The sequence below is a fragment of the Ips typographus genome, linkage group LG9, assembly GCF_016097725.1.
Source record: "Ips typographus isolate SLU linkage group LG9, UJ_Ityp_2.0, whole genome shotgun sequence".
NCBI classification, from domain to species: domain Eukaryota; kingdom Metazoa; phylum Arthropoda; class Insecta; order Coleoptera; family Curculionidae; genus Ips; species Ips typographus.
The window spans coordinates 8,452,866-8,465,666 of record NC_138430.1 but is presented as its reverse complement, the minus strand read 5'-3'; the positions used below and the strand labels follow the sequence as shown (position 1 = coordinate 8,465,666).

Below are 12,801 nucleotides of genomic sequence, written 5' to 3'. Positions count from 1 at the left end.
AAGCGTAGTGTCTTCTCTAGTGACATTCATTTAAATCACACGTTCCTTCTCTAGGCAAGTTTTATTGATTAATGGCAGTGGCGTTGACGTTTTCCTCTTATTTTTGACAGTTGATGTTTGAAGTTATTGAAACTCGGTCAAAATATCGGGGGGCTACAAAATCCTGGTTTTTCAGTAAAATTTTGCATTTTCCTAAGGAAAATTTAGTGTGGCACCAATTCAAACCCACGTCCCATAATCTGCAATCATGGCATTGAAATCCCAAGTCGGCCAAAGTGAGTATTTCGACATAAATTTCTGTTAGAGGCGTATCTAAACCCACTCTTGAGTTCCAATCAATATTTTGTCATGGGTCTAATTTTCTATAAAAAAAAGCCTGAAAGTTTAAGAAAATGGTAGTTTTAAGTGTTCCTTTGATTAGACTTTAAACGAAAATTGGTTGGATTGTTTTTGAATCATTCTGAAGATGATTATTTTGGTTTTTGTTAGGCTGTGACTGCTGTGAGTCATTTTTTTTGGGTTCCCCTGACGTCACCTACATCAATATAAAGCCAGGGCCGGTTTGGCCCTCAATAATGTTTTTCTAAAGACCTTTGTTTTAAAGGCAAATATCCACTTCTTTCACTGACTGGCTATTTAATTATAGGCATAACTTTACTGCTAACAACTTACCTCAATTATCATATTTGTCTAGCCTTGAAGTGTTAGAAAGTAGTTTTTGTTTAACTTTACACCACTAATTAAAAATTAACAAGATTTTCATTTACTTTACATCTCATATATTTTTTCTTGATGATTTTCTTATAAATACATACATTTTTGTATAGAAATCATGAATGAGGTGATCAAATATAAGCCTCAAAAGAAAAATGGACCAGCTGGGGCAAAAGTTGAATGGCGTGTGCTGGTTGTTGATAAACTTGCAATGAGGATGATTTCTGCCTGCTGTAAAATGCATGATATATCTGCTGAAGGCATTACTTGTAAGTTTTATGCTATTTATTAGTATGGTTTATAAGTGTTGTGTGTTGTTTCAACTAGTGGTGGAAGATATATTTAAAACCAGAGAGCCACTGCCCACAATGGAGGCAGTCTATCTTATCACACCCTCGAAAGATTCAGTGGAAGCACTTGAAAGGGATTTTGATGGTATAAAGCACATTATGTACAAATGTGCTCATGTTTTCTTCACCGAAGGTAGGTGTTATGTTTGCAAACAATTTGTATTCAGAAAAATAAAAAGACACATTTTTGAATCCAGGCCTTTTTTTATTGTTTTATGTTTTATTTTTCTAGCATGTCCAGATGAATTAATTAACCATTTGTCCCATCACAGAGTAGCAAAATTTATAAAAACTTTAAAAGAAATCAACATTGCCTTCATACCCAATGAAGCACAGGTATTCAAGGGTTTTTTTTTACTAACTGCATTTACCCTGTGTCCCATTTTAATGCACTAATAAATGGTGTTGGGTTTTATGTTCTTGCTTGTTATTAACTGGTATTATAAACAGACTGGACATCAGAAATGTGTACTCACAATTTATGTTATAAATGGACAGAAAATAAGTTTCCTATTTTTTACTGTCAGTATGCCCAGAAGAATTATTCAACAAGCTGTGCAAGTCTTGCGCCGCAAGGAAAATTAAGACTCTGAAGGAAATCAACATTGCTTTTTTGCCATATGAGTCACAGGTGTGTGTTTTGCTTTGCTTATGTTGCTAAAAAGTAATAATGTGGTGGTATTAGTATCAGGAAGAGATGTATTATACAAAGATCTTCAAATTTTGTAGCTATTTATGTACCAAGGGTGTTAGAGAGAGGCCTGATGGACATTATACTCTCCCTAATGTCTGTGGTGCATACAATGTTTTATGTTTTACCTAATTCAGCAATAGTTACTGTTTCTGGCATTGAAAAGTAAGGTATACCTTTGATAGAGTTGTCAGTCAGTGAAAATGGCAAAAGCTCGATGAAATTTTATTACCTAAACAGTCAAGAGCATTCTAAGGTAGGAAATACCTAGTTTTTATGGCTTGATAGAATAAAAATGCCATTGCTAATATAAAAAAATTCAGGGCGTTATGATAACGCCCTCAGGTTGTTATGAACACTATAACCTACACTGTTTCCAAGGAATTATGTATTCAATAACGAATAGGTGAAACATAAAAGTATTAAAATGCTTACACTATTAAAACTATTGGTTGGCTGCTTTGCAATTTGCATGCTAGGTTTTTGGATTGTTCTGCGGAGTGTTTTTAAAAGAAAATTTCTAGGTGTTTTCACTAGACTGCGCAGATACTTTTCAATGTTACTACAATCCCGCTTTCTCTCCAAATTACGGCGCTAACTTGGAACGGATGGCAGAACAGATTGCCACTCTTTGCGCCACACTTGGTGAATACCCGTCCGTACGTTATCGTAGGTAAGGAAAATTTAATAAAGGGTGCTCACAAATTGTGTTAAACTTACCGTCTAAAGTAAAGCCATAAATGTACCAACTTTTTATAGTGATTGGGATAAAAACGTCGAACTAGCACAGCTAATCCAGCAAAAGTTGGACGCATACAAAGCGGACGAGCCTACAATGGGTGAAGGACCAGAAAAAGCCAGGTCACAACTTTTGATTTTGGACCGCGGATTTGACTGTGTTTCCCCTTTACTGCATGAACTAACATTCCAAGCTATGGCCTATGATTTACTTAACATCCAAAACGATGTTTATGAGTGAGTGATTCCACACCTCAGTTTGACACTTTCTGGAATATTACATTTAGATACGAAGCTTCTGCCGGTGTTAAAAAAGAAGTCCTTCTAGACGAAAACGACGAAATGTGGGTGGAACTGCGCCATCAACATATTGCCGTCGTGTCGCAGAGTGTCACGAAAAATTTAAAGAAATTCACAGATTCTAAACGTATGACTGCCAGCGATAAACAGTCCATGAAAGATTTATCCACAATGATTAAGAAAATGCCCCAATACCAAAAAGAACTGTCCAAGTACGCTACACACTTGCAGCTAGCTGAGGACTGCATGAAACAGTATCAGGGATATGTGGACAAGTTGTGTAAAGTGGAACAGGTAGAGTTTGAAACTAAGGTCATTTTGTCTCGGTCACTGATTTGTGTTACCTCAGGACTTAGCTATGGGAACCGATGCTGAAGGAGAGAAAATTAAAGATCACATGAGGAATATTGTCCCGATCCTACTAGATCCGAAAATTACCGATCAGTATGATAAAATGAGGATTATCGCTTTGTACGCCATCGCTAAGAATGGTATCACAGACGAAAACTTGCAGAAACTGGCCACCCACGCCCAAATTACACAGAAGCAGACTATTGCTAATATTCAACATTTGGGCGTTAATGTAATTAATGATGTAAGTTTCAACTGTGTTTACCGTAGTAAAGTAATCATAAGTTGTGTAATTTTGTAGAGTGGCAACAGGAAGAAACCTTATACAGTTCCGCGTAAAGAACGCATTACCGAACAAACTTATCAGATGTCTCGTTGGACTCCTGTCGTTAAAGATATTATGGAGGATTGTATTGAAGATAAATTAGATCAGAAACATTTTCCTTATTTGGCAGGTCGGGCTCAAAGTACTGGATATCATCCACCATCCAGGTACGTCGCCTTTATTACGAATGTTGATTAATCGAAATTATATGCAATTTGTAGTGCACGATACGGTCACTGGCATAAGGACCGCAGCCAACCGACAGTCAAAAACGTGCCCCGTTTGATCGTGTTTATAGTGGGTGGAGTTTGTTTCTCCGAGATCCGGTGCGCTTATGAGGTGACCAACGCTTTAAAAAATTGGGAGGTAATCATTGGATCCTCGCATATTTTAACACCCCGCGTCTTTATTGAGCAACTTACCGCCCTTACTCCCAACTAGAATACACCAAAGAAAGTCACCTTTCAAACGGTGGACTGAACCATTGATTGAACTATAACCGATAGCTTTTATTGCATTTTATGTGATCTTAATATGTTTTTTGTGCGTCATTTAAATAATTGTTGGTTTTTAACCCTTCAATGACGTTTTTTATCATTTTTTTTAGACAAAATTTCGAAATCTGCTGGTTTACTTAACTATAGTACACTAATACAAGTATTGATCTTTAATTACCAAACTTTCCATGTATATACAAGTGATTCCAAATATGATTTACTACTGTTTTTGTTATTTTTTACTTAGAATTCTTGTTGCACTGAAGCTTTAAATAATGCGTGAAAGATACGTTGATAGATACAGTATTTAGTTAGTGTTAAATCTGTTTTGTATATTTAGCTTATTATAGTAGTTACAATAATAAATGTATGACATTTAATCTTAATTATCGAAGTGATCCTTCTTCACCCACATTGAACAATAATGAATTATTGTCTGGATTAAAAAGTTTATCTCAATGTTCTTAATTATAGTATAAATCTGGTTGCTAAACCTAGATTCGCAACTTTCTAATATAGATCAAAATATAGCAGATATAGTTCTTACAATAATAATATTCTATATCTTTCTGTAGAAAACTACTGATGTTATTTTGTTAAATATACTTCATAATTAATAAAATGTAAGTAATGTCAAAATGGTTAATAAATTAAACTGCATACGTATTATGTTTAGTCAACAATTTATTTTCTTAATTAATTCATAGACTATAGCACAAATAAAGTAGGAATCATCCTAAAAATTATAATCAATCTTTTGCAATACTCCTTTGATATTCTTTCAGCCTTATTGCTTGAATATTTATGAATCCGGTGGCGTCTTGCGGACTAAATCCAATGTGCTTATCCATAGACACTAAATCGGCATTATACAAAGATGTTTTGGAAGCCCGACCCAGAATTATCACTAAAATGAGAATGAATTTTTCTGCCACTCTGTATACACTAGTTTTACCTTGTCCTTTAAAAACCTCCAACTTTACGGTTCCTTCCACACTTTCGGCGGCTATATCTAAACACCTCCGTGTAAATTGGCCTTCAGGCGAAAACCAAAAGCCATTGTACACCTGATCGGACAGTTTATCCCGCAGTGTTTGTTTAATTCTGTACACTTCTTTATCCAAACAGAATACTTCCAGATCGGTGTGAGCGTGATGCAGAATCGTAACTCCAGGGGTTTCGTATATACCGCGTGACTATAAAATGATGTTTAAGTAATAATTCTTGATTGAGTTTTCGGCTTTTTGCTGCACCTTCAAACCTAGAAATCGGTTCTCAACAATGTCAATTCGACCTACTCCATGTTTTGCCCCTATTTTATTTAAAGCTGTTAGAATATTTAATGGGGTACTATAGGTGGCATCGCCATCAATTTTTAAGAGAGTTGGAATGCCTTTTTGGAATTGAATCTCCAACCTTCAAACAAATTTAATGAGTCAATACGTAAAATAAGTTTGTTAATGTACTTTGTAGCCTCCAAGGAAGATAATTTGGGATCAGTGGTCATTAAATATAAATCATCTGGGGGTTCTTGGTCTGGATTTTCTAGTATCCCAGACTCATAACTGATATGCATTAAATTAGCATCCATACTCCATGGAGCTTTGGGGGTAACTGATACTGGAATATTGTTCTCTTTAGCGTATTTTAATAAATCTTGTCGTCCTTCAAACTTATCAATAAATTCTTGAATGCGCCAGGGGGCAATAATCTTAAACATACATAACTTAATTGTGTGCAATGCTTGAAAGTAAAAGTTACCTTAATATTAGGATTTAAAGTGTAACAGGAAAGCTCAAACCTGACTTGGTCATTGCCTTTTCCGGTTGCTCCGTGTGACACGTATTCAGCTTGATTATCCTGTAAAATCACACTTTCAAGAACAATCACACACAATTTGATCCGTAAAAAATACATTCAAGCTTTTGATTAATCCTTCTGAAATACACGGTCTAGCCAAGGAGGTTCCTAGCAAATATCTACTTTCGTAAATAAGTCCGTAACTAACTGCCGGCCAGACGTAGTTTTGCACAAAGTCCTCTCCCAGATCTTCAACAATCACCTGTGTAAAACCCTTGACACTCTCTATTAAAAGTAACATTTCAAAATCAAACCTTTAGAGCCCCAATTTTCTCAGCTTTTTTTCTAGCAGCTTCAAAATCTTCCACCTGTCCAATATTGGCCATGTAACAAATCACTTCAAACCCTTTATCAATTAACCACTTTAAGATACAACTGGTGTCTAATCCACCAGAATAAGCCAACACCACTTTGTTCTTTGTCATTTTTACTAATATCAGACTGTAAAAACACAAAGTAAAATTGAACTTATATACTGAAGCAATAATTATTGAAAGGTTAAAGGTTTAAGATGATATTGTGTATCATAAGACTAGCTTTATCGTCATAAGACTATAAAAAATATGTTTTGATTTAAAAATAAGCCAAAAGGTGCTTTTGTTTTAATTTTTCACCAAGAAATGATGATTGTATTAAGTTTGTAGTTGATGTAGTAAGTAAATAAAACTACTAATATCACAGAATATCAACCTTGTATGTATCAGGACCAAAATGCATTCTTAAAATTAAATACAACTATAAAAGACAAATTAAACTATTTGCTTAACATTAACTTAGCTAAAATTCAACATTTCTACTCAAACATCGTTCCGCAAAGAATTTATGGCATTTTTTTGTTTTCTCTTCTGGTTTAGCTGCATTGGGTTTAAAAAATGACGTTATGGAAGTACTTTGTGTGGTCTTTTCTTCCTCAACCTAAAGTATAAATTAAGCAAAAAGTTTCTACCTATAGTATTTGTCAGACCATTTCCCAATCAATGTGATATGCAGTATTCTCCAATGCATTTGAAGCAGTGGACCAACTGAATCTAACCAACTGAGGAAAACCAAAAACTGGATCACAATGATCAATTAAAAACCTTTTTGTAACTGGGTCTAAAATAGCCAATTTAGGATAAGTTTTCTAATCACTGTTGAAAAGAGTAATAAACCTACCACCTGGATAGCCACTACCAAACTCTTTTACATCAATTTTTTCAGGAAATTTCCATACTTTTAATGCATGATCTCTGGTTACTTTGGCACAAATACTAGCAGCTGACACAATAGGATAAGTTGAGTCAGCCTTTTTGGCAACTGTAATGTTCAAGTTTGGAAACAAAGATTTTAGGTATTCTTGATATTTTTCAGGTTTGCCCACAGTATCTACAAACACATGCTCCACTTTGACTTTTTGTTCTAAAGCAGCCTTTATTAAGCCCACTGCTGAATCCATAGAAACCTGCATAAATGTTATCACAAAATAAAAAACTTGCAGCAAATAGTTGGCAGAAAACCAACCTGATTTAAGGAATACTTGGACCTACTGAGCATGCTGTTGCAAATTGAAGTTGGAGCTATAATTTCAACAGCCCAACCAATTTTCCTAGACTCATTACATATGTTTTCAAATATTTTGTCGCGGGTTGTTTCAGTTAAAGCTTTTGAGTCTGCACACTCTAAAGTTACCAAAAGTCCTTGCTCATTTATGGGAATGAAAGCAGTACCATATACCATAGGGCCTGCATACCATTAAAGACTTAGAGTTAATTGAAATTTATAAAATAGATAAAAGTTTGCGATTTACCTAAAACTGGCCCTCGTCCCGCTTCATCGATCCCCAATATACAAGGGTACTCCTTGCACACATCTGGTATTGGAGATATGTAAAAAATGTTTTCTGAGTTATCTTTTTCTGAGATATAGGACTGAAGATTGAGGAGGTTATTAATTTCGGTAGTTAAATTTTCACTGTCGTCTTTTTCTTTACGTTCAGTCATTTTGCGGCTTGAAAAAGTATGCTAAAAAAAACTAAACAATAATAAAAGTTAAAAACTTTGAGGCCTGGCGCCCTTTTTGTTTTGATTTCATATCATAACCTCATTTTGTCTATTTGATATTTGACATCTCTCTTTTCATCTACTTTATGTTTCAATTTCCAAAAGAAGAAGAGAATTCAAACCTCAAACAAAAAGCTGATTGTCAATGTCAACTTGTCATGCCATCCAATGTCCATTTCCCTGTTATTTCTGTTTATGTATTTATTATTATAATTTAATTTGTAAATAAGTAAATAATCACACTTAAAAGTACAATTCTATATTTATTTTAACAGACACATTCACAGTTAACGTTTATTTACACAAATTTGTAAAATGAAAATTTTGCAAATTCTGTTTTGGTAAGTTTGTAGGTGGAAAGAATCAATAGCTGAAAAGGTTTGAAGAGTTTCCAGCATATGGTGCTTTGCATTTAAATGTGTTAGAAGTCAATCATGTTTTCTGCTTTCAAACGCTTTACCAGCAAAAATGAAGGGCCTGCAAATAACAATGGGCTTCCTAAAAACCCAAATGTTCAGGCTATGTCATCTTCTTTGCAAAGGAAATTTGCAAAAGGAGTTCAGTATAACAGTGAGTATGTTTTATGAACTTTAATGTTATTGAAGAACCATTTTAATTCTCTGAAAGGTTCCAAAACCTTCTGGGCAGTTCTAGATAAATTTAGAAGGCTCTGACGGCTACTAGAAGGTTTTTAAAATGTTTTAGAAGGTCTTATACACTTCTAATAGGTTATATATTGTTATAGAAGGTTTCAGAAGTTTTTAAAACATTCTGAATTCATTCTAAATTAGAGTCAAGTTTAGATTGTGATCATATCTTGCATGATAATTGTACATTCACAGTCTAAGCTTGAGTTAGACTTCTAAATAACTTCTTTGTTTACCAAAAAGTATTTTGTGTTGCAGTGAAAATTGTTATTAAAGGGGACAGAAATGTGGGTAAAACATGCTTGTTTAATAGACTGCAAGGAAAGAAATTTGTGGAAGAATATATTCCAACTGATGAGATTCAGGTTACTTCAATTCAGTGGAATTACAAGGCCACTGATGATATTGTTAAAGTTGAAGTTTGGGATGTTGTAGATAAAGGTATTTTGTATTATTATAGTGACTTTATTCAGTGTATTTATTTACTGTACGGAAACTACATCATGTATTTTAAATCAAATAAAATGTCTTGACACTTTTCTTTAATTTATATTAATTTAGGCAAAAAGAAGAAACGATTTGATGGTTTAAAGCTAGAGAATGCGCAGCTAGAACTTCCAGAAGAGACAGCTTTAGACGCCGAATTTCTTGACGTTTATAAAGGCACTAATGGTGTAATTATGGTCTTAGATTTGACTAAAACTTGGACTTTTGATTATGTACAGCGTGAACTGCCCAAAATTCCAGGTAGTTTAATCAGTTCAAAAGTAAAAGTGGGTAAATAACGTGTTTGTGAATTTATAGATCACATTCCAGTTATAATTTTATCAAACCACTGTGATATGTCGCATCACCGATCAGTAACTGCTGATCATGTTAATTTTTATATTGAATCAATTGCTGGGTCAGTATTATTATTGTTAAATGAAAATCAGTTTTGATTTGAAAAAAATAATTATAGAACGCGAACGGCCCAAGTACGGCATACAGAATCTTCTATGAGAAATGGGTTTGGTTTGAAGTTGTTGCACAAATTTTTTAATTTACCTTTCCTTCAACTGCAAAAAGAATCTTTGCAACGTCAAATAGAGCGAAATGAACGGGAAACAAATACGACAATTGAGGTGTGTGTTTGATACTGATCAACAGAATATAAGTTGGACTGATTTGTATAATTATAGGAGTTAGATATGTACGCTGAATCGGATGAAGCTAATTACGCTAAATTTTTGGAGAACCTCGTGAAACGGCGACGAGAAATTGCAGACTCAAATGCAAACATTCCTCTTCCTACTGTGATAGAGAAACCTCCTGCAGGTACTTTAGACATGAAACGATCTCAAAGTTGTTCTATAGTCATTGGGGGAGGTGAGGTGTAAAAAATATTATTGGAAGTACAAATTAGAGGGTTTGTGTCGACTTATTAGGCAAACCAATTCCTTTTGGAAACGTGGCACAGAACCCTAGTAAATTAGCAGCTGCTGGTAATATGGTGGCTAAAAGTGCTAGCATGAACAGTGGTTTCCAGCAAAAATCTGATAACAACTTCAAAAAACTGGATACTGCGCCTATAACGTCCGTTGAAGAATTTTGCCCTGATGGTGGTCATTTGGGTGGATTTTTGGATGATGTGCTGCAGGTTAACTCTCAGAACACTTCAAAATTACCGGAGAACGAAGAGTCAGACTCGTAAGTCTATTATTAAAGTGCATTTCTAGATTATATTTTTGGTTGCAATTTAGCGACACAGACACAGGTAACCCGTTAGTATCAGAACTTCAGGAAGATTTTGAACCTGAAGAGACGTCAATGTCAAAACCTGTTAAGGTTGTGAAGAAAGACACATATAATTCAGCAGCTAGGGTAGGCAAACCAGATGGTATCAGCAACTTATTTGAGGTTGTTCTTCAGCTTCAATTATTGTGGTTAGAAAATAATTTTACGGTTTTACAGCTTGACCAAGCCGTTCCTGAGGATTTGGATTCCACCATAAACTCTGAAATCTCTGAACTTACTTCTGATGGTTATGTTGGTTATGTGGATTGGGAGTCTTGTTGGCGTCATTCTCCGGAAGGTACTATATGTTGAATGACCAGAATATAAATAACATTGTTGTGGGGTTTTTTTTGTAAGGAGGGGAAGATACTTCAATGGTTAGCCAGACATATGACAATAGCGCAAACAACAGTGCTGTTTACGATGACAGCGTGTCTGTCACCTCTTCCAACGTGCAGATGGAACTGTTAACGTCCAAAAAATCGCCCAGTTCAGGCAACATAAGTGGGCAAAGCGAAAGTGAAGATACGCACACTTCAAGTTCGGTGAGAAAGGAAAAGAAACACAAAGACAAGGTGAGTTTTTGCATTTTTTTTTTCAGTGAGATTTACTTTGGGTGTTTTGTTTAATTTTAGGGTGACAAAAAAGAGAAACACAAGAAAAAGAAAACAAAAAACAAAGAAAACGACAAAGAGAAAAAACCTAAGAAGTCTAGTGCTGAGACAGCTTCACCTAGAGATGAGTTGGAGGAGTTTTTAAACGGCCCTAGCAATCCAAATTTCACTAGCAGCCCAATTGATACAGCTTACGAAGCTATTTAAATTTGTTTACTTTTAAATATATATAATGTGCCATCCCTTATTTTAAAAATACTTATCTATATAAACTTATTTCAGACTGAGTGGAATTGGAATAATCACTTTTTACTTAATTGACGTAAGTGCGTCAATAATATTTTTCTTGTAGTTGAAATGCTAAAATTTATAATTATTACTAAAATCAATGTTCTATTAAATTAATTAATTATAATGATATACAGTGTGTCCCAAATTGCTTCTACATGTATTGGAATCTCTGTAATCGTAAGAGCTACAGAGTCGGTTAAATGGGGAAAGTTTTAAAGAATTTTATGTGAAACTTATTTCGGTTTCCAAATTAAATTATCTTTTTTCGTTTTCCGGAAAATTGGTAAAACGTTAGAGGCAGCATTTTAAACACTGTTCAACAACGCCATAGAGAGTTTTGAAACTAAGACATTATTAAGGCACTTTTTTACAGGGAACACGTTGACGTAATTAGAAAAATCTATCCTATCATCATTGGTTTCCGAGATATGGAGGACGCTATCTTGAAGGCGGCCATAAGAATTTAAAAATTTATCATCCATATCTAGGAAACCAATGACGATAGATTTTTTCTAATTACGTCATCTTGTTGTATGTAAAAAATTGCCTTAGTAATGTCTTAGTTTCAAAACTCTCTTTGGCTTTGTTGAAGAGTGTTTAAAATGCAGCCTCTGACGTTTTCCCAATTTTCCGGAAAACGGAGAAAGATAATTTCATTTTTGAAACCGGAAATAAGTTTCACATAAAATTCTCAACACTTTCCCCATTTAACCGGCTCAATACATGTAGAACCAATTTGGGACACACTGTATTTGTATAATACTGTATTTACATGAATTTAAGAGATGCTGATTATGTGGGTATTTATAATTATTGTGGAGACGTGCTTACATAGCTATTGTGGTTTAACTTTTTGCTATATATTTGTATGTTATAGTCATTTAAGACAATGTTATTGTTATATTAGATTATTTTTTAAGCTGTTTTTATTTAAAAGGTTATTAAATACGAATTGGTGTTTTCTTGGTGGTGGCAGTTTGATATAATAAGTCGGGTAAAGTTTCAAATCTATACTGTGAAACAATATTGTAAGGTTCATTACGCATCTGGTTAATTTACCTTCATTAGAATTGTAAAAATGTCGCTTCCACACTCGTCATTGTTAATTAGTCTTTTTAACATCAATATTATTTCAGTCCCACCTTATGTGACTAATAATCTGGATAAATTTACTTCAACAGAAACGTCTCAACCAAACTTGGTTAGAAAATATGTTTAATATTTGTTCAGCTGGTTTGAAAACTTGAAACAATCTTAACATTGCATAACAGGTCAAGCAACTGAAGAACTAATTAAAATTTTAACTGAACTGTTCAATACAAAAGAAATTCCAAGGTTGAGCAAACGTAAAAAGGTGAATAATACTTCCGCGTCCAATATTAACGTTTGCTGATCAATGAGCAACACCCATGGCGGACCCAAAAGAAGAAAAGGAACCCATGCAGTACCGCCCGAGGCTGTAAGTCTTGCGGGGTTCATGGTCGACCCAAGAAAATCCTACGACATACAGTACAGTGGTTCGAATTTAAGTTTGTGGGAGACAAACATCTAAGCTAGTGTGTTAAATATTATTTTCAGAAAGTTTGACGATTTGGTTGTTATTAACAC

At 34.5% G+C, this 12,801-nt stretch overlaps 4 protein-coding genes across 5 annotated transcripts; 2 read left to right on the top strand and 2 right to left on the bottom strand.

Annotated features, from left to right (window-relative positions):
• Positions 1-110: 110 nt before the first annotated feature.
• On the top strand, positions 111-4,632 carry Rop (Syntaxin-binding protein Rop). Of its 2 annotated transcripts, none has more exons than XM_081986873.1 (10): positions 111-275; positions 828-983; positions 1,042-1,197; positions 1,592-1,695; positions 2,280-2,428; positions 2,515-2,730; positions 2,781-3,087; positions 3,143-3,388; positions 3,446-3,636; positions 3,691-4,632. In XM_081986873.1, exons 1-10 carry the CDS (start codon positions 248-250, stop codon positions 3,908-3,910), a joined length of 1,773 nt encoding a protein of 590 aa, XP_081842999.1. In that variant the 5' UTR covers positions 111-247; the 3' UTR covers positions 3,911-4,632. The 2 variants fall into 2 exon arrangements, with proteins under 2 accessions (XP_081842999.1, XP_081842998.1); XM_081986872.1 differs by lacking the exon at positions 1,592-1,695 and adding an exon at positions 1,297-1,400.
• On the bottom strand, positions 4,633-6,338 carry Ass (argininosuccinate synthase). The gene is made up of 7 exons (XM_081986895.1): positions 6,081-6,338; positions 5,882-6,028; positions 5,728-5,826; positions 5,433-5,677; positions 5,220-5,382; positions 4,922-5,162; positions 4,633-4,873 (listed from the first exon to the last, which is right to left on the bottom strand). Exons 1-7 carry the CDS (start codon positions 6,249-6,251, stop codon positions 4,716-4,718), a joined length of 1,224 nt encoding a protein of 407 aa, XP_081843021.1. The 5' UTR covers positions 6,252-6,338; the 3' UTR covers positions 4,633-4,715.
• Positions 6,339-6,501: 163 nt separating this feature from the next.
• Positions 6,502-7,911, bottom strand: LOC145733864 (ribonuclease H2 subunit A). Its single transcript, XM_081986899.1, has 5 exons — positions 7,613-7,911; positions 7,327-7,547; positions 6,982-7,267; positions 6,791-6,921; positions 6,502-6,741 (listed from the first exon to the last, which is right to left on the bottom strand). The coding sequence occupies exons 1-5, from the start codon at positions 7,803-7,805 to the stop codon at positions 6,604-6,606; spliced, it is 969 nt and encodes a 322-aa protein (XP_081843025.1). The 5' UTR covers positions 7,806-7,911; the 3' UTR covers positions 6,502-6,603.
• Positions 7,912-8,048: 137 nt separating this feature from the next.
• On the top strand, positions 8,049-12,145 carry LOC145733846 (rab-like protein 6). Its single transcript, XM_081986869.1, has 11 exons — positions 8,049-8,435; positions 8,771-8,953; positions 9,074-9,259; positions 9,317-9,416; positions 9,474-9,636; positions 9,694-9,880; positions 9,940-10,201; positions 10,255-10,411; positions 10,466-10,586; positions 10,646-10,863; positions 10,924-12,145. Exons 1-11 carry the CDS (start codon positions 8,300-8,302, stop codon positions 11,107-11,109), a joined length of 1,899 nt encoding a protein of 632 aa, XP_081842995.1. The 5' UTR covers positions 8,049-8,299; the 3' UTR covers positions 11,110-12,145.
• Positions 12,146-12,801: the final 656 nt, after the last annotated feature.